We start from the raw sequence: 21,153 nt of genomic DNA, 5'->3' as shown, positions 1-21,153 counted from the left end.
GAGTATTAAGGATTTTAGCTGCGCGAAAACCTAACTGTTAATCAGACGAGAGAAAAAGAAAAGAGATTACTTGTGTTTGCATATATAATTACAACGAGAAAAAGCTGTGAAAAGTGCTCCCTATATATTGCGAGCATAGTTTACAAAAACGTAAGTGTTGTGCGCAGTTCGTCTTAGAGCTCTTATTCAACCGTGTATGCAAACGTTGTCAATTGGAAAATACTTTGTGTTAGAACAGTGGAATATATTGTGGAGCAAACACTCGGAGAAAACAAATTCTACTCGAGAGTCAAACAAAAACTGATTACGATGAAAAGAATAGCAAAACAAAGATAATTTAGTAATCTTGGCTCTTAGAGAAGATTATTGCCCTCGCACAATACTCAAACCATTCTGGAATCATTGTTCGCTTGTTCAGTTGCTGCACAGAGGCATTCAAATTGTGCGAGAGCTCCGAAAATATGCGAATACAGACAAAGCTGTAAAGCAGTTCATCTGAGAACTGAAATCTATATCTGCAACTGTAGATTTTCAAGTATTCCAACCGTTAATATTTTTTCAATTCGGGTTTTTTCTGAAAATGAAAGCAGGACCAGAAAATTGCAAAACAAAAATCACAAGAAGAGTAAAATGTGGCACAAAAAAGATAAAACATATATAAACCACAAAACCAATTGCAGTTTTTGCAAGTAGGATGTTGAAACAACTGGTGAAAAAACTGTTTATAGACAATGGGTGCGTTTTTGTTCAGCTAGAAAGATTAGCAACCTTAAGTTTAAGGGAACTAATTGCGCAGCCTGCGATATTAGTTGAGGCGACCGAAAGTTTTGAGTTAAACAACGGTGAGCAAAGAGCTGCACCACATTCTCGCTTAAGATTGCGCAGGAATGGCTGATAAACAGAGAGATTTACCACAATTAAACAGCCTAATGTTTAGTCAGATTTTTGTGGCTGAAAACGTTTGTGATTTTAGATTTTCTACTTACATGTCGAAAAATGTTTTAGAACAGACAATCTCTTAAAAGATCGTACAGCAAATAAAGTTAAAAATTTCACTGAAAATGTATCACTCTTATAAAAATTTGAACTGAAAATGGTGCCGGCGGCCCACCTTTAGGCTGAACATTTTTGAGAGCGGCCATAAGAATGACTGAATTTTTGCGGCATGATAAAATTTACAATAGATCTGACATTTAAAGAGTCATAGTTAGTTTTGCTGTTTTGAAGTTTATAGTTAGTTTTGCTGTTCTTGTTTAACAAATCTCACATTGCAAATCTTTTACTCTGTATGTTTGTCTTAATATTGTTTTAAACCTTTTAAATAACGTAAATTAGATGCCAAGAAGAAGCTAGGTTCAGTTGGCAAGTCAAATTGTGTTTTAATTTCTGTATAATTAAGTTTGTAACAATATGGATTGTAGAAAGAAAAAGACAAGTTACCTTCATTGGTTTTAAAAAAATCTCCAGACTTTGAATTTCTCAAAGAATTTTTCAAGGAGTTTCCGGGCTTGCAGCATTAAAAACTGTCAGCAAAAATTTATATTTTGAGTCGTCGTAGTGGTCAGAGTAATTCCACTAAACTATTGGACTACTCTAGAGGAGAGCGAAATCGAGCAAATCTGCACTCGAATGTAATCAGAGATCACAGAAATATGCTTATATATGTGTTGTTTATCACCACACCATTGTCAACTATACTTAAAATTGCGACTTTCAGAGTATTAAAGATTTTAGCTGCGCGAAAACCTAAATGTTAATCAGACGAGACAAAATGAAAGGAGATTACTTGTGTTTGCATAAATAATTACAACGAGAAAAAGATGTGAAAAGTGCTCCCTATATATTGCGAGCGTAGTTTACAAAACCGTAGGTGTTGTGTGCAGTTCCTCGTCAAGCTCCTATTCAACCGTGTAAGCAAACGTTGTCAATTGGAAAATCCTTTGTTTTAGAGCAATGAAATATATTGTGGAGCAAACACATCGAGAAAACAAATTCTACTCGAGAGTCAAACAAAAACTGATTACGACGAAAAGGATAGCGAAACAAAGAAAAATTATTCATCTTGGCTCTTAGACGAGATTATTGCCGCACAATGCTCAAAACATTTTAGATTCATTGTTGACTTGTTCAGTTGCTGCACAGTTGCATTTAAATTGTGCGAGAGCTCCGACAATAAGCGGCTGCAAAAAAAACTGTAAGGCAGTTCATCTGTGAACTGAAATTCTTATCTGCAAATGTTGTTTCTCAAGTATTCCACCGGTTAATTTTTTTTCAAATCGGATTTTTTTCTGAAAAGAAAGCCGGAACAAAAATTTCAAAAAAAATTTGCAAGAACGGTAAAATGTGGCACAAGAATGATAAAACATATATAAACCACAAAACCAATTGCAGTTTTTGAAAGTAGAATCTTGAAACAACTGGTGAAACCACTGTTTAAAGAAAAGGGGCGCGTTTTTGTTCATCTAGAAAGATTAGCAACCTGAAGTTTAAATGAACTAATCTGTCTGCGATATTAGTTGACGTGACAGAAACTTTCGAGTAAAACAACGGTGAACATGGAGCTGCACCACATTAACGCTTAACATTGCACAGGACTGGCTGATAAACAGGGAGATTTCCACATTTAAACAGCCTAATGTTAAGTCAGAATTTTTGTGGCTGAAAACGTTTTCGATTTTAGATTTTCTTCTTACTTGTCGAACAATTTCTTTGAGCAAACAATATCTTCGAACGTTGTACAGCAAATAAAGTAAAATATTTCGGTGAAAATGTATCACTCTTACAAAATGTTGAACGGAAATTGGTGCTTGCGGCCTACCTTTAGTCTGAGAACTTTTGATAGCGGCCAAAAGAATGACTGAATTTTTGCGGCATGATAAAATGTACAACAAATTATATATCCATTATCAAAACATGAGCTACTTGAAATTCTACTGGCTGGTGGAGCTAACTTGCCTAAAGTGAGCATATTTTACCCAATAAAGTTGTATACCGCAACTTCAACAAATTTCAAGAGGAAGTTTAGCTATTTGCACGTATTATTAGATGTATAACAGCTAAAATATTTGGAGGAAAACATGTAGAAATCAAGGAAGCTAACTCTGTCACCTCAGAATCATTGTTGACTTGTTCAGTTATTGCACAGAGGCATTTAAATTGTGCGGGAGCTCCGATCATATGCGGCTGGAAAAAAGCTGTAGAGCAGTTCATCTGAAAACTGAAATCTATATCTGCAATTGTTGTTTCTCAATTAATCCACCGGTTAATTTTTTTTCAAATTGTTTTTTCTGAAAATGTAAGCAGGAAGGAAAAGTTCAACAAAAAGTTTGCAAGAACGGTAACATGTGGCACAAGAATGATAAAAACATATATAAACCACAACAGATTATATATCCATAATCAAAACATGAGCTCCTTGAAATTCTACTGGCTGGCAGAGCTAACTTGCCAAAAGTGAACATATTTTACCCAATAAAGTTGTATACTGCTACTTCAACAAATTTCAAGAGGAAGTTTGGCTATTTGAATGAAATATGAGATGTATAATAGCAAAAATGTTCGGAGGAAAACATGTAGAAATCAAGGAACCTAACTCTGTCACCTCAGTATATTTCTCGTTAAATGTTTGAATTTTATGTGTACCATAGTATCATAACCCATATTTATAACCGGTGTTATAACCTGTGTTATAACCAATTATATCTCGATTAATTATAACAAACTAGCACTAACAGAGGGCAACATGGGTTCACGGGAAAGTTTGAATTGAGGCAGATCTATAGGCGATTCCTGTTCCAGCTGATTTGTGATTCGAGTATTTTGTAAAAGAACAGTTTCAACTGCCACTTTGTGTCGAACAACGGGACCTCGGGCCATCATGGTGACCGTCACAGTTGCACCCCTTTTTCCAATTTTGCCTCGGTTGGAAACGTTCGACATTTAGTTTATCTGAAAAGTGCAAAAATTAGGTGATTTCAGCTATTTTTGGACCTGGAACGGCTGAAAAATGGCTGAAAACTGCCAAGAACATCTGAAATACCCTCAATTTTTGCCGAATAGACCCCTCGGGATTCTAACATACAGTGTGGTATGCCCCCGGCTTTGTTTCTTATCACCCAGGGAAATTGGCCAACAAGTAATGCGAAAATCGTTGTGAAAAAGTAATTTTCACTCGAAACTTTGAAAAATTGGTTTTGACTTGGGAATCAACTTGCAAGTGTAATTCAAGTCTTGCCAAAGACTTGTCAGACTTGCAGATCCTTTTTAGACGTGCACAGTACTGATATGTGCTTGTAGCCTTGCATTTAGACTGGCCCAGTACTAATCTTGACTTGCAGTTCAGTCCGGGCACAAGGACAAAATTCTTAAGTCAAACCCCTACATACAACCCGTTGAACGGGTATGTAAGCATTTTGCTTAAACGATGAGTGAATTTTGGTTTGATTTTTGAAAAAATACTACAGCACAAAGCTGCTCTGAAAAATTAGAGCATCAAAAAATCTGAGCATAATGGCCTTTCTGCCTGAAGTCTTTTTCATGTTCACAGAGGAACAAATGCTCTCATATTTTGTGCAAATTTACAGTATGTACATACTTTTTGTTTTGTCACCCCGGCCATTTTTGCCTTTTTGTTGAAAATTCAGGTCGGTCCGTGAACTATATACAGATAATTCCTTACCATAGAAAATTATTTGCGTAAAAAAATGGAAAGCATGAAACACTACGTACAAATTTTTATCAGGATAATAGCCCCGAGTATGTCGACATGACTGAATCACAGGTAGAAGAGTACGAAAAGCTGACTTCGAAGACGGTGATTCCCTTGATAAACGATCTTCTTTATCTGACAAAATTGCGTTGCTATGACAAACTTGACAGTGTCAGCCAACGGAAAGTTAGTTTTCAACTGTGTTTTATAACTCTATCGGCTTCATAACTCTATGAAAGACTTTTTCAGAAAACATAAACACAAACAGAAAACTGTGGATTCCAAACCAATGTGACTATTTTTAATAGTCAGTATTAGGTTGAATAGTCTTGAAGCTTTCAACCTCTTTTTATCTTTGAAATTTTGACTCTCCAAATGGCCTCGACTCAATTATTACATGGTTTGGGGTAGAAATATTAATATGTTCCGCATTACTAATGTGGAACATAATATTTATTCTACCCCAAACCCTATAATGATTTATTCGAGGCAAATTGGAGCAAAAATTTCAGAACCAAAAAAAGTTGAAAGCTTCAAGACAAATCAACCTGAATGACATCGTTTTCGCAGTGATTCGCATTTGTCGCTGATCTCTACAAATGTTGCTAAAATGCGAAAAAGGAAGACAATTTAGAGACAATACCTAAAGGGGAGTGCAGTTATGTAATTGAATTCTCACAATCGTATCACGACTCAGTGAGTGAGATTTCATGAAATGAATCCCCCTCAATGTTCAACAAGCTTGATAAACTTCAAAAACAGACAAAAAATTCATTTTTGTATAACAAGTTTTATAAATAAATGAGCTAAGGAAGAAAATCCATCATTTTTAATGACCCCTAGTAGGTACGCTTGAAACCCCTGCGATTAGAACGTTATCATATCGTCTGAATACAAGATAAACAAAAAAAACGTATGGAGAAACCGGCTTTCTCTTACGTTTATAACGGAGCACACCGATGACTATCTTCCATTTAGAACCAAACATACCGAGTCTCAGAAACCAAACTTGACGATTCTAAAACTCTTAACATCCTGGAAATTGCATAAGTGAAAAATCAACCATACCAAACAAACCAAACATACCGACAATTGCTTTCGCAGAAAACTGAATTCGACAAACTTTGGTCCTGTTCTTCTTATTCGGTCAGCTGGACTAGGTACTTCATTTGGTTTTCTCTAGTTGATCATAGTAATGTCTCAGTAACCCGTTGGACTTCATATTAAATTAAAAATCGGAATGATCTATGGGTTTAAGCATGGCAAAAAATATCTCTGATGCCAACTGCTAATTTGTATTCGGGTTATTGAATAAAAACGAAAAGGTTTGAATAAAATGCCCTGACGTTGTGTATTTTGTCACACTGGATGTTCAAGAATTTGGTATCCCGGGTTGCTCATCATACACAATTCTCAGTAGTCATACTAGGTCATATATGCTTCCTAGTATTCATACAAGGTCATATATGATTTCCTAGAAACCATACAGGGATCATACAAAAAAATTCAAAGCCTAAAAACTGTATATCTTTCAATTAAATAATATGCACCAACTAAGCTGGGGGCACAAACGGAAAAGATCCCAATGCGTAACAATTATACATGAATGCCGTCAATTGAAGTCGCACTAACCCATGATTTTCACTTTGCTCAATCGCAAAGCATAGATGGAAAGTTTTTTAACAATGGGCGTAACCCCCCCCCCAAAAAAAACAATCAACAGTCAACTATATGGTATTTTAGTGATTCAATTTTTCAATTTTAATCTGCATAGTTCCGTCTATAACCTTATAGAGAAAAAAACAGAAAAAAAATTTCAAGTCTAAATTTACTCTTAAAACGTAGTAAATGAAGTCCGAAAACTCGTTTGGCTTAAAAAATGAGTTCTGCTTATAATCTGCAACTACCCTTTAGATTCTATTTGAGACACCTTCTCCCGGGTCGAGGTGTCACTTGAGCTGACCTGAGTTCGCTGCCGACTTGAGCTCACTGTGAATTAAAGGTTCTCATAGCACGTGTAATTCTGAACGCATTGAGTCTCTTCTGATTATTTTAAAGCGTTGAATCAGAATTGATTTTTCACAAAAACTTAGTTCTGGAGACTGCTGCGAAATGGGCGATCTCAAAATTCAGCTGGCTTTTGAGATCGCTCAATTGGCAGCAGTCCCCAGAACTAAGTCTTTGTGAAAAATCAATTCTGATTCAACACTTTAAAATAATCAGAAGAGACTCAATGCGTTCAGAATTACACGTGCTATGAGAACCTTTAATTCACAGCGAGCTCAAGTCGGCATCAAGTGAATTTTGATCCAAGGTCTGACGAGATTCAGCTTGAGAGAAAATCGGCAAACAATTTGAAAAAAAAACCTTCATTTATGAGTTTCAGCACTTGCGCATTGTAGCAAATAGCTTGAATTGCTGAAACATAACAAAAATTCAAAAAAAAACTTACAAAAGTTATGGAAGTGAATAGAGCAACCTTTCATGCACGATGCTCCTCGTCGTATTTTTTGTAGGACGTATCCATTTTAACTGTTTTCTAAAATTATGAATTATAAGTCTAACTATAAAACTAAAGAATTATAAGTCTGCACAAGATTTCTCAATTATGACCAAATCAAATACTGGGAAAATAAACCAACAAAATCTGATCTCGCGTAATTTTGAATGAGGACCTAAACCTGGATTGTGAAATTAGTGAATTTAATTCCTTTTTTGACACTTTTTGCTAAATCGCTCAACATTTCATGTACTTGTTTTTATATACTTGATTGAAAAATCACGAAACAAAACGATTAACCAAAAATAGCACCGGTTTTAAAATTTTAAATTTTCATAATTTATTTAAATTGAAGTCGCTGACCAAAAATTTAGCTGAATGATCAATAGCAAAGAAAAAAATATTTATAAATGTAAAAAGCTTACAAAAAAAGTATTTCAATACCGGTCATTTATTAATTTTCTCAGTCATGACGGGATGTCAATTTTGAAAAATAGCTAATTATAGGAACCCGGGACGAGGTGTCACCGCTAATAATTGCTAAAAGATGTAATATTTGCGGTGAATTTGAGTAAAAGTGTAAGATTTGCGTTCAATGCGATGAATGCGGTGAAAAAAAACTTTTAAGCGGTGAAAAATTTTTGTTCAGCGCTTAAGCGGTGAAAGAAAATTTTTCACCGCTACCAGCAGAATGCGGTGGAAAAAAAAATTCAACACTACCAGCAGAATGTTGTGAAAAATAGTTTTTCACCGCTAAGAGCAATTCACAGGAAATTTTATTGCAGGAAGTGACAGATAGCGCAGTGGAATAAGAAGTTGTTGACGTGGAGGAGGTGAGAGGTTCGAAACCGTGTACGGCAGTTTCTTTTTTTGTAAGAAATCGGGTGAATGCGGTGAAAAAATTTTTTCACCGCTAAAAACCGCAAAAATTCATCGCATTCAACGCTAAAAGATGCGCTGTGCGGTGAAAAAAGTTTTTTTCACCGCTATTCACCGCTAATCTTACAATATTTTTTGACCGATTGAACCTCGACCCGGGAAGCATCTTGTAATATCTCAATGTCAAATGTGGCAATATTTTCCAAGATAAATACCCTCTTGCTTGAATACCGTCTTACAAGATCCGTCTGATTCCGTCTGACAACATCTTACTCAATTTTTGTAAGAATTTGTCAAGACTGTCATTATACCAAAAATCTTTTTTTCCTCATGCGCCCTGCACCTATCGAAAAGTATGGAAAAAATAAGTGTACCTCTTTTTCAGATCTTCATAGGTGTTGCTGGCGATATTGTAGTGGGAGACGCCAATGAGAATAAACGGTTTGAAGATCTAAAGGAGCAGATGGGAAATATATTTAGTGAAGGTGCTGACGTCATTGTCACAAAAACATACACCAATTTAACTCTTCAACCAGAAATAGACAACTTGATGCAGGAAGGTAGACATTTTTTGTTCATCCCTCACCCCCGCACGCTCCCAGCGGGCATACACTATTTACGCCCCCGAGCACGTATGCTAGTATTTCTTACATACATAGTAACTTCTTATTTATAACATAGTAATCATTAAAAAAAACCAGTGGGGAAGAAACAGAACAGATCCATTTTTTCTCTCCTTGGGGAAAAACTGTGGGTTAATCTTTTATGGAGTTTTTGCGTTTGTGTCCACCCCTCTCCCTCCCCCGGTACCTTATTCAACCCTATTTGCGGCGTATTTGTCATTATATAGTGCAATATTATGTAAAAACATGGCAAGAGCTGTTCAGGCATGCAAATAACGGGGAGAAAAAACACTTGAATTTCTGATCAGCATAGAAAAAACATTCAAGTTACGCAAAAACAGAAGAGTATTTTGCTTTATAAATTTTACATGTAAAAATTATTTATGTTTATAACAGTGAACGTACAGTTTTGAAAAAAAAGCAATATTTATTGTAGTTCAAAATTTTTTCACCAGATTTATTACAGAAATCTACTAGGGTGATCTAATGTTTCAAAGCGTGATCCCAGCAAATAAAGTGCTATTGAATTTGAAACTATTCCAAGACTGATTGGTTGATAAATGAAAAAAAATTCTGGTGATGCTCAGCTTCCGGATGCTAAGAAGATGTTTAGCTTCCAGAGAAGGCAACTCAAATCGCTACAAGGCGCAATCAATATGTCAGAAATTACCTGAACCGCCCAGGTTGAGGTGCCAGAAAGTCGATATGTCCAGACCAAAATCAACGCACCAGGTGGCGTCGTGCTTTCAAAATTACACGGTCTGGAAAAAAATGAACGCACGATAGTCTGGACATAAGCAATTTTGAACGCACGAAAGACTGGACATATGCAATTTTGAACACACGATAGTCTGGACATATGAGACTTTGGACGCACGATAGTCTGGACATATGCAAAATTAAACGCACGATAGTCTGGACATATGCAACTTTGAACGCACGATAGTATGGACATATGCAACATTGAGCGCACGATAGTCTCAACATGTGCAATTTTTAACGCACGATAGTCTGGACATATGCAACATTAAACGCACGATAGTATGGACATATGCAACATTGAGCGCACGATAGTCTCAACATGTGCAATTTTGAACACACGGAAGTCTGGACATATGAATTTTTGAACGAACGATAGTCTGGACATATGCAACATTGAGCGCACGATAGTCTCAACATGTGCAATTTTGAACACACGATAGTCTGGACATATGAGTTTTTGAACGCACGATAGTCTGGACATATGCGACTTTGGACGCACGATAGTCTGGACATATGCAAAATTAAACGCACGATAGTCTGGACATATGCAACTTTGAACGCACGATAGTCTTTAACATGTGCAATTTTGAACGCACGATAGTCTGGACATATGCAACATTAAACGCACGATAGTCTGGACATATGCAACTTTGAACGCACGATAGTCTCAACATGTGCAATTTTGAACGCACGATAGTCTGGACATATGCAACATTAAACGCACGATAGTATGGACATATGCAACATTGAGCGCACGATAGTCTCAACATGTGCAATTTTGAACACACGATAGTCTGGACATTTGAGTTTTTGAACGCACGATAGTCTGGACATATGCGACTTTGGACGCACGATAGTCTGGACATATGCAAAATTAAACGCACGATAGTCTGGACATATGCAACTTTGAACGCACGATAGTCTTTAACATGTGCAATTTTGAACGCACGATAGTCTGGAAATATGCAACATTAATCGCACGATAGTATGGACATATGCAACATTGAGCGCACGATAGTCTCAACATGTGCAATTTTGAACACACGATAGTCTGGACATATGAATTTTTGAACGCACGATAGTCTGGACATTTGAGTTTTTGAACGCACGATAGTCTGGACTTATGCGACTTTGGACGCACGATAGTCTGGACATATGCAAAATAAACGCACGATAGTCTGGACATATGCAACTTTGAACGCACGATAGTCTTTAACATGTGCAATTTTGAACGCACGATAGTCTGGACATATGCAACATTAAACGCACGATAGTCTGGACATATGCAACTTTGAACGCACGATAGTCTCAACATGTGCAATTTTGAACGCACGATAGTCTGGACATATGCAACATTAAACGCACGATAGTATGGACATATGCAACATTGAGCGCACGATAGTCTCAACATGTGCAATTTTGAACACACGATAGTCTGGACATTTGAGTTTTTGAACGCACGATAGTCTGGACATATGCGACTTTGGACGCACGATAGTCTGGACATATGCAAAATTAAACGCACGATAGTCTGGTCATATGCAACTTTGAACGCACGATAGTCTTTAACATGTGCAATTTTGAACGCACGATAGTCTGGACATATGCAACATTAATCGCACGATAGTATGGACATATGCAACATTGAGCGCACGATAGTCTCAACATGTGCAATTTTGAACACACGATAGTCTGGACATATGAATTTTTGAACGCACGATAGTCTGGACATATGCGACTTTGGACGCACGATAGTCTGGACATATGCAAAATTAAACGCACGATAGTCTGGACATATGCAACTTTGAATGCACGATAGTCTTTAACATGTGCAACATTGAGCGCACGATAGTATGGACATATGCAACATTGAGCGCACGATAGTCTGGACATATGCAACTTTGAACGCACGATAGTCTCAACATGTGCAATTTTGAACGCACGATAGTCTGGACATATGCAACATTAAACGCACGATAGTCTGGACATATGCAAATTTGAACGCACGATAGTCTAGACATATGCAACATTAAACGCACGATAGTCTGGACATATGCAATTTTGAACGCACGATAGTCTCAACATATGCAACTTTGAACGTACGATAGTCTCGGCATATGAAACTTTGAACGCACGATAGTCTTGAACATGTGCAATTTTGAACGCACGATAGTCTGGACATATGCAACATTAATCGCACGATAGTATGGACATATGCAACATTGAGCGCACGATAGTCTCAACTTGTGCAATTTTGAACACACGATAGTCTGGACATATGAATTTTTGAACGCACGATAGTCTGGACATATGCGACTTTGGACGCACGATAGTCTGGACATATGCAAAATTAAACGCACGATAGTTTGGACATATGCAAATTTGAACGCACGATAGTCTTTAACATGTGCAATTTTGAACGCACGATAGTCTGGAAATATGCAACATTAATCGCACGATAGTATGGACATATGCAACATTGAGCGCACGATAGTCTCAACATGTGCAATTTTGAACACACGATAGTCTGGACGTATGAATTTTTGAACGCACGATAGTCTGGACATTTGAGTTTTTGAACGCACGATAGTCTATAACATATGCGACTTTGGACGCACGATAGTCTGGACATATGCAAAATTAAACGCACGATAGTCTGGACATATGCAACTTTGAACGCACGATAGTCTGGACATATGCAACATTGAGCGCACGATAGTCTCAACATGTGCAATTTTGAACACACGATAGTCTGGACATATGAATTTTTGAACGCACGATAGTCTGGACATTTGAGTTTTTGAACGCACGATAGTCTGGACATATGCGACTTTGGACGCACGATAGTCTGGACATATGCAACTTTGGACGCACGATAGTCTGGACATATGCAAAATTAAACGCACGATAGTCTGGACATATGCAACTTTGAATGCACGATGGTCTTTAACATGTGCAACATTGAGCGCACGATAGTATGGACATATGCAACATTGAGCGCACGATAGTCTGGACATATGCAACTTTGAACGCACGATAGTCTCAACATGTGCAATTTTGAACGCACGATAGTCTGGACATATGCAACATTAAACGCACGATAGTCTGGACATATGCAAATTTGAACACACGATAATCTAGACATATGCAACATTAAACGCACGATAGTCTGGACATATGCAATTTTGAACGCACGATAGTCTCAACATATGCAACTTTGAACGTACGATAGTCTCGGCATATGAAACTTTGAACGCACGATAGTCTTTAACATGTGCAATTTTGAACGCACGATAGTCTGGACATATGCAACATTAATCGCACGATAGTATGGACATATGCAACATTGAGCGCACGATAGTCTCAACATGTGCAATTTTGAACACACGATAGTCTGGACATATGAATTTTTGAACGCACGATAGTCTGGACATATGCGACTTTGGACGCACGATAGTCTGGACATATGCAAAATTAAACGCACGATAGTCTGGACATATGCAACTTTGAACGCACGATAGTCTTTAACATGTGCAATTTTGAACGCACGATAGTCTGGAAATATGCAACATTAATCGCACGATAGTATGGACATATGCAACATTGAGCGCACGATAGTCTCATCATGTGCAATTTTGAACACACGATAGTCTGGACATATGAATTTTTGAGCGCACGATAGTATGGACATATGCAACATTGAGCGCACGATAGTCTGGACATATGCAACTTTGAACGCACGATAGTCTCAACATGTGCAATTTTGAACGCACGATAGTCTGGACATATGCAACATTAAACGCACGATAGTCTGGACATATGCAAATTTGAACGCACGATAGTCTGGACATATGCAACATTAAACGCACGATAGTCTGGACATATGCAACTTTGAACGCACGATAGTCTCAACATGTGCAATTTTGAACGCACGATAGTCTGGACATATGCAACATTAAACGCACGATAGTATGGACATATGCAACATTGAGCGCACGATAGTCTCAACATGTGCAATTTTGAACACACGATAGTCTGGACATTTGAGTTTTTGAACGCACGATAGTCTGGACATATGCAACATTGAGCGCACGATAGTCTCAACATGTGCAATTTTGAACACACGATAGTCTGGACATTTGAGTTTTTGAACGCACGATAGTCTGGACATATGCAAAATTAAACGCACGATAGTCTGGACATATGCAACTTTGAACGCACGATAGTCTTTAACATGTGCAATTTTGAACGCACGATAGTCTGGAAATATGCAACATTAATCGCACGATAGTATGGACATATGCAACATTGAGCGCACGATAGTCTCAACATGTGCAATTTTGAACACACGATAGTCTGGACATATGAATTTTTGAACGCACGATAGTCTGGACATTTGAGTTTTTGAACGCACGATAGTCTGGACATATGCGACTTTGGACGCACGATAGTCTGGACATATGCAAAATTAAACGCACGATAGTCTGGACATATGCAACTTTGAACGCACGATAGTCTTTAACATGTGCAATTTTGAACGCACGATAGTCTGGACATATGCAACATTAAACGCACGATAGTCTGGACATATGCAACTTTGAACGCACGATAGTCTCAACATGTGCAATTTTGAACGCACGATAGTCTGGACATATGCAACATTAAACGCACGATAGTATGGACATATGCAACATTGAGCGCACGATAGTCTCAACATGTGCAATTTTGAACACACGATAGTCTGGACATTTGAGTTTTTGAACGCACGATAGTCTGGACATATGCGACTTTGGACGCACGATAGTCTGGACATATGCAAAATTAAACGCACGATAGTCTGGACATATGCAACTTTGAACGCACGATAGTCTTTAACATGTGCAATTTTGAACGCACGACAGTCTGGACATATGCAACATTAATCGCACGATAGTATGGACATATGCAACATTGAGCGCACGATAGTCTCAACATGTGCAATTTTGAACACACGATAGTCTGGACATATGAATTTTTGAACGCACGATAGTCTGGACATATGCGACTTTGGACGCACGATAGTCTGGACATATGCAAAATTAAACGCACGATAGTCTGGACATATGCAACTTTGAATGCACGATGGTCTTTAACATGTGCAACATTGAGCGCACGATAGTATGGACATATGCAACATTGAGCGCACAATAGTCTGGACATATGCAATTTTGAACGCACGATAGTCTCAACATGTGCAATTTTGAACGCACGATAGTCTGGACATATGCAACATTAAACGCACGATAGTCTGGACATATGCAAATTTGAACGCACGATAGTCTAGACATATGCAACATTAAACGCACGATAGTCTGGACATATGCAATTTTGAACGCACGATAGTCTCAACATATGCAACTTTGAACGTACGATAGTCTCGGCATATGAAACTTTGAACGCACGATAGTCTGACCATAGGTAACTCATCATAGCTCTGAACACACACTTTAAATATGGTGTTTTTCAACACATATTTTACTTCAGTTAATCGCCCGTCAGCCCAATTCTCATCTAATTTTGGGCAAATTGGATAACCATTTCTTCGAGAACATTTGTCAGAACAGATGGCAGAAGATACTACTAAGGTACATGAGAACAAGGTTCGAAGCTCTGCAACAGACCAAAAACGTGTCCGGACAAAACAGTCCCGGAAGAAACAGACACAGATTGCAAAATATTTCCAGACAAAACAGTCCCAGACAAAAAAGTCCAATAAAAGCAGACAAAATAATCGACAAACAATTAACAAACATAATCTGTAACTAAAAGATTATTTTACAATTGTGGCTTGTGAATGCATTGTTTTTAATTGATACGAACTAGAACTAAAAGCAAAATTTTGTTTCAAAATACGTTATTGTGCAAAAAATTATACACAATATTTGACCAAAAAATATATAAGAGATTATGTAATGACATGGAACTTGTAATTTGCCAAGACATAGAACATCTTGAAATTTGAATCAAAATGTCCAAACTTACATTATCCAAGAAGGCATAATGTTGGCATACTCCACAAAGACCCTGATAAAATCTACATTGATAAGATTGTTTTGCTTGTTTGTTGGAGAATCTGACATCAAAACTTTGTTAAACTCAAAATTTCAATTCTTCTCTGACCGTCCAATCCTTGAAGAGAATTAACCGGAGATGCGAAAACTGCAAAGATTGCATTGAAAAAATGCAGCGAATTTTTCAATTGAATGAAGAAAAACTCCGGTTTATAACTGTGTGAAATCACGTAAATTGTTGCACGTAAACCATCGACGACGGCCACGTGTGCACCCTAAATAACGTGAAGGTAAGTTTGCCGAAAAGTTCAAGTAAGATTTTCTGAAGTTAGCATACATATTGTCGTTCTTACATACTTCATGCACGATATCTGAACGCCCCTGCAACTGGAGATAAATTTTACCTGAATTGTGCATGCAGTCCTCCTGCAAATTTAACCTGAAATTTACCTGAACAGGGCATTTTTAAGGTAAAGTTACCTGCAACTCATTTAACGTCCAAAAATCAGTACAAAAATTCACTATCGGGGAATCTGGGATGTGTTGAATTTATGCATTATCTTCAATAAGTAATACAAAAATTGTTGACATCTAATACCTTATTGACAAAATGGCACAATTAGTTAGTTTTACCGTTAAACTTTGGCCTTGAGTTTAATTGAATTCACCACCAAGAGACAAAAGATAAACTTTGGATGCTTTGAAATTTCATAATGCGACGTTATGTAATCACATTGTAATTTATTGTGATCACATTCTCACGCCTTTCACATCAATTTCACGCCTCGATCAACACAAGAAAGTACCCGTTAATAGACAAATAGGAGCCTTCAAATCCTATTTTTACCTATAAAAACGAACAGCCACAATTTGAAGATTACTATATTAATAACAATGCTGATTAATTTATTTAACATTTTAGAGCATGTAGATATCTAACCTTAGGGTTATAGTCTGAGTAATTTACATTTTTCAAAAAAAACTTTCTTTTAGTGCATGCAGCCTTAAGAAGCTGGTGTAAGATTGATTTAGTGGATAATATGGCGTTTGAGAAGGGAAGTAAGGGACATATGGGAAGGGGAGTGGTATAAAGGAAAAAATTGCAATTTCGTTGACATTGATAGCTATTTCCACAGCTATTTGTGTCATATAGAAACCTATCGATCGGTCAAAATCTTCTGTCATATTAATGCGAAATTTGGATGCTCATCTACAATGAGTGCTGATTAATTCCTCTGGATTATACTATGTATTGGTTCAACAATCTCCTTTGAATCGAAATTAAACCTTAAGTTTAAGCTCTGTTTTCTACAATGTTTTCGTAATTCGTCACAAGTGCTGTCGTATTTCTGCTTACAAGCGTGGGCGTGATCGAACAACTAACTATTAAAGAGCTGGTTTCTCAAACCTACCGTGACAATTAATACACTTATACAACAGCTATTGCACTATAAGTAATAGCGACATTACACATTACCAAAAAACATCAATACAATTCCATTTTTGAATTGCTTTAAAAGGACCTTGATTTTTATGAAGTTTCGCCTATCCAATAATTCAGTGAGATTTTTATAGCCAAGTCTCAATCTCAGTTCGTAATAATCAAAACCTTCAGATGTAGTAATAGCAGTACGCTAAACAAGGGATTAAATTCTGGGATAAAATGATTCGACCTGGCGAAGACAAAAACGAGGTCAATGTGAACAATAAAAAGGGACTTGTTTCAAAGTGGTTAGATTAAATGTCCCCATTTTAGACTTGGGCAATGAGCCACTTTGGAGAGCTGCGTGGTATGCATTTCGCGAAAACAATGCTCCTAAAATTCGCCCTCTTTTGATTGAAGCCAGGGACATTTTGAACAAATGGGCTGAAATAGCAGGTGAGTCAACAACAACATTGTATACTAACATCAAATCAATTGGTCCAGTATAAATTTTCTCGCTGAGCTTCATAGCCGAGTCAAAAACAAATGCTCATCTTGTACAATACTGGACTGAACGTCAAGTCTTTATCAGTACTGATTCAGTGAAATTGTAAGTATTGGATCAGTACTGTATCAGGTCTTAAGACTTGACATGTCTTGAGAAAATTATCGAGCACAGTTTATATTGTTGGTTTGCTTTCCTTTGGTAACGAAAGAAGAAGGTCGCCACTTAGAGTGGCCTGACTAAAAAACTGTGGAAAGTGAAAAAAGAGGCACCAGACAACATGAGCACTTCCGCAAAGTTCACTGGAAAGAGAATGAAAAAAATGATATCACCCAAAGATATCAGTCATCGCCCTTTTGTGCTGTCCATAGAGAAAAAAATTGGTTTCGGTGTGAATGTATGGGACATCTTAATTTGGTAAATGCTCAAATCAGAAATAGCTTTACCAAAATTAATCACCAATTTTTGCTAATTTTGAAATGCATTAGTTTTTAAAGAATTCTTAAAACTGTACTTTGGATACCTGCGCATTAATCAAGACTTGTAAAGTCTTGATCAAAACTTGAATCAATACTTGTCAAGTGGCGGCCAAGAATTGACTTAGACTTGAAAGTCTTGAGCAACACTTGACATGTCTTTAAACGTTTTAGGACATAAGACATGATCAAAATTGATTTGTCAACTCAATGCCTATATTTCACTGGAGAAATACTGATCAAGACTTGAAGTTTGTTCCCTGATACCTTTGTGGACAAATTCTTTTTATTTGCGCAGTATTAATTAAAGGCAGTGGTGCTTAAAAAACAGAAATTACTTGAAAACAGAACTTTAAAAACTTCTGTTTTTTAAGTTAAAATGAAAATTGAAAAATTCTGGTACAAAATTCTCGGCCAAAGTGTTTCAAAATTTAAGGATCGTTTTATCTATCTACGTTAAAGGTTCAGCTGAATAATTCCTGCATTCAAAATAAATCGTTAGATCTTGCTTTCAAGATTAATCTATCACCTAGGCTACAAAGATGCACCAGATGCTTGGGTTGAGCAATTCGAAATTGGTTTTGAAGAGTACAAAATCATCATAGATAACATTGTGTATCGATTCGAGGGACTTTACCAGAAGATCCACGCTTATGTCAGACACAAGATGAGCAAAAAGTTCCCCGATCTGATTAAAGAGGATGGGTTGATTCCTGTTCACCTGACGAAAGATATTTGGGGACAAGTCATGGATAAACATGTGGACATTCTTCAGCCTTATGAGGTAATACTGACTTTTTGAATACTTTTTCCAATTATTTATTTAACTTTGTATAAATTGTGTGGCCAAATACATAATAAATGAATTCATGATCTGGGAAAATCTCTGATTTTTATAATGTTGAATAAAAAACTTCGAGGAAAGGATTTAAAAGAAATTTAAAAAAATACTATGATAAATTACAAAATTGACTCCCGGAAAAATTTGATTTCAATTTTTAGATACGGAAAATTGTATTGGCTGAAAGAACGAAGGAAAAAGGTCCTAGTCACCAATTCCTGATTTTCCTGCTACTTTCCTTGCAAAAATTTCTGTTAACTACCTTAAAATCATTTAAATTGAATTGATTCTAAGGCAGACCCGGAGAGGGCGTTTTTTTACAGTTAGAGTTTGTTAACTCATTGGTCGCACCATTAAAGGCAGACCCGGAGAGGGCTCCTTTACAGCCTTAAAGTATAAAGAGCTAGGGCTATTATTTCTGCGCGCGAAGTAGACTTACCTATATCTCTAAGACTAACCGACTCTGTAACCGACTAAGACACTGAGAGTAAACTTCATTTATTACGGTGGTTAAGAAGTATAGCACCGAAGTCAATGGTATACACATGGTGTATCTAACTAAAAGACTGACTACAGTTAGTTCAGTTCTCTCTATATAAAAGAGAATAGTGTTTTTTCAGTCTCTGAATTGTTGAAGGTGCACATTCAGTTTTTTCACTGCTACATCCATCCGGGGTTGGGAGTTTCAAATCCGAATATCTGAAGTGTAGCAGAAATACGTTGAATGTGTCATCTACGTTGAAAGGTAGGGTGAAGTGGGTGATGAGTTGTGTCCTCTATGAAGTGGATTGTGACTTGTGTCGTCGTCTGAAGTCCCTGTCAGTGAAGTAGTGACTAGTGTCGTCAGTGAGGAGGTTTGTATTGTGAGACCAGTAAGGGTGCCAGTTACAGGGTGTGCTGGCCAGTAACCTCAGTCCTGTTGAGAGTATGCCCAACTGCTCTCACTGTCTTGTAGTGCGGATTTATTCCCAGTTGGAGGATCGCTTGTAGTCTGTAGTCTCTGTCTGGTTTGTACAAGGAGACTTCTGTTTATCTCCACTTGGTACAAGGTTTTAACCAGTCGGATTTACCAGCTTATCTTCTAGTGGAAATCCATATTTTAGCTACTGTGTGAGCTAGTGTTCCTATTAAATATATCAGTGAGACTTAATACTTTCTTTTTTAAGTCCCGACCGGGGAGAAGAAGAAAAGAGCTGATCCTAATATTCAGTCTTGTGTAAAAAGAGAAGAATAAGTGAAAAATATATATTATTCGGTAGAGAGGAGAAAGTTAAGATAATAAAGAAAGAAGAAAAAAATTAGTTTTAGGTGAGTTTTTGAGATCAGTCAATCTCGGTTTTGTGGGTCTGTGAGCCCAAGGTGGTGTTGTGGGGCTGTGGCCTACGTCCGGTATTCAAACTCGAAATCCGGAGCTCGATTGTCTGGATACCGGAAGAAGGCGAGGAATTCCGGATCGCGTGCCAGACAATCAGCAAGGGCGCGTGGATACAGATCAGCGTTACAGTGTGGTTGTAACGCAAGAAGGTGATTGAAGATTTGTAGTTCTTCTTGTGAAGGCTGACAATTTCCGAGCTTATTGGCCTTCCAGTCTCTGCAGAGGAGGTTGAAAGTGTGGCCAGAGGTACACTTCTTGGCGCCTCCTTCTACACATTGTAGGTACTCGATTGAGACGAGGATGGGGCGATTAGTCTTGGCGTAGAGTGGAGAAAATATGAAATAATACTTAATGGGGTCGACATTACGAAGAGTGTCTTCACAATAACTGGATTGTATTATGTAGCTGTAGTTCATATAATATGGTGAGGTCAGCTGCTTTGTGTTAGCATATTGTAGGCGTGAATTCATGTGTATGATCGGGTTGGTGTGTTGAAAACGATGCCGCACAAATAAGTTATTGTGTATTGTGTGAAGCATTTTCACCCGATTCACTTTGTGAGTAGTGTTATTTACATCAATCTGTGTGGGATGTAAAAATCCAAACTGTAAGAAAGGGGGTCGTATTTGGCATATATTTCGTAAGTTGCAGTGTCGCGAGTAAAAAAGTTATTAAGGTAGTCATTCGGGTGATCTGCGAGTGCAAAAAAGTACTTCGACAGATGCCAAAATCGTTCTGTGAAGCGAGAATTGATCGGAAAATGTAGGCATTCTAGAGGCAGGTCCTTGTCCCGTCCTTCTTGGACATATTCGTTCTCTAATTGTCCGAGAGAACAAGAACTGGCTGTTGGTTTCAGCGTGCGCTGAGGTGGGGTGGAGGCATAGCTGATTCTCTCTGGCACGTGTATACCCTGGATGGTATTAATGCCGAGAGGTTTTGTAAACTCGTGGAATCTGAAATTGGGTCCTTGTGACCTGTGTGGACTGCCGTGTATTGGCGCAAAAAAGTTAG

At 37.5% G+C, this 21,153-nt stretch overlaps 1 protein-coding gene across 2 annotated transcripts in view; it reads left to right on the top strand.

The window, feature by feature from the left end:
• The window catches only part of LOC142353957 (angiotensin-converting enzyme-like), an 82,967-nt gene that overhangs the window by 3,389 nt on the left and 58,425 nt on the right, over nucleotides 1-21,153 (top strand). For both annotated transcript variants that reach the window (XM_075406190.1, XM_075406189.1), the window contains 3 exons: nucleotides 8,473-8,647; nucleotides 17,279-17,401; nucleotides 18,460-18,710. In XM_075406190.1, the coding sequence (XP_075262305.1) occupies nucleotides 8,473-8,647; nucleotides 17,279-17,401; nucleotides 18,460-18,710 (549 nt within the window). The remainder of the gene's footprint in view (nucleotides 1-8,472; nucleotides 8,648-17,278; nucleotides 17,402-18,459; nucleotides 18,711-21,153) is intronic.

This window comes from Convolutriloba macropyga, chromosome 15, assembly GCF_964194025.1.
Source record: "Convolutriloba macropyga chromosome 15, txConMacr16.3, whole genome shotgun sequence".
NCBI classification, from domain to species: Eukaryota; Metazoa; Xenacoelomorpha; order Acoela; family Convolutidae; genus Convolutriloba; species Convolutriloba macropyga.
This window is presented reverse-complemented; position numbering and strand designations above follow the sequence as displayed.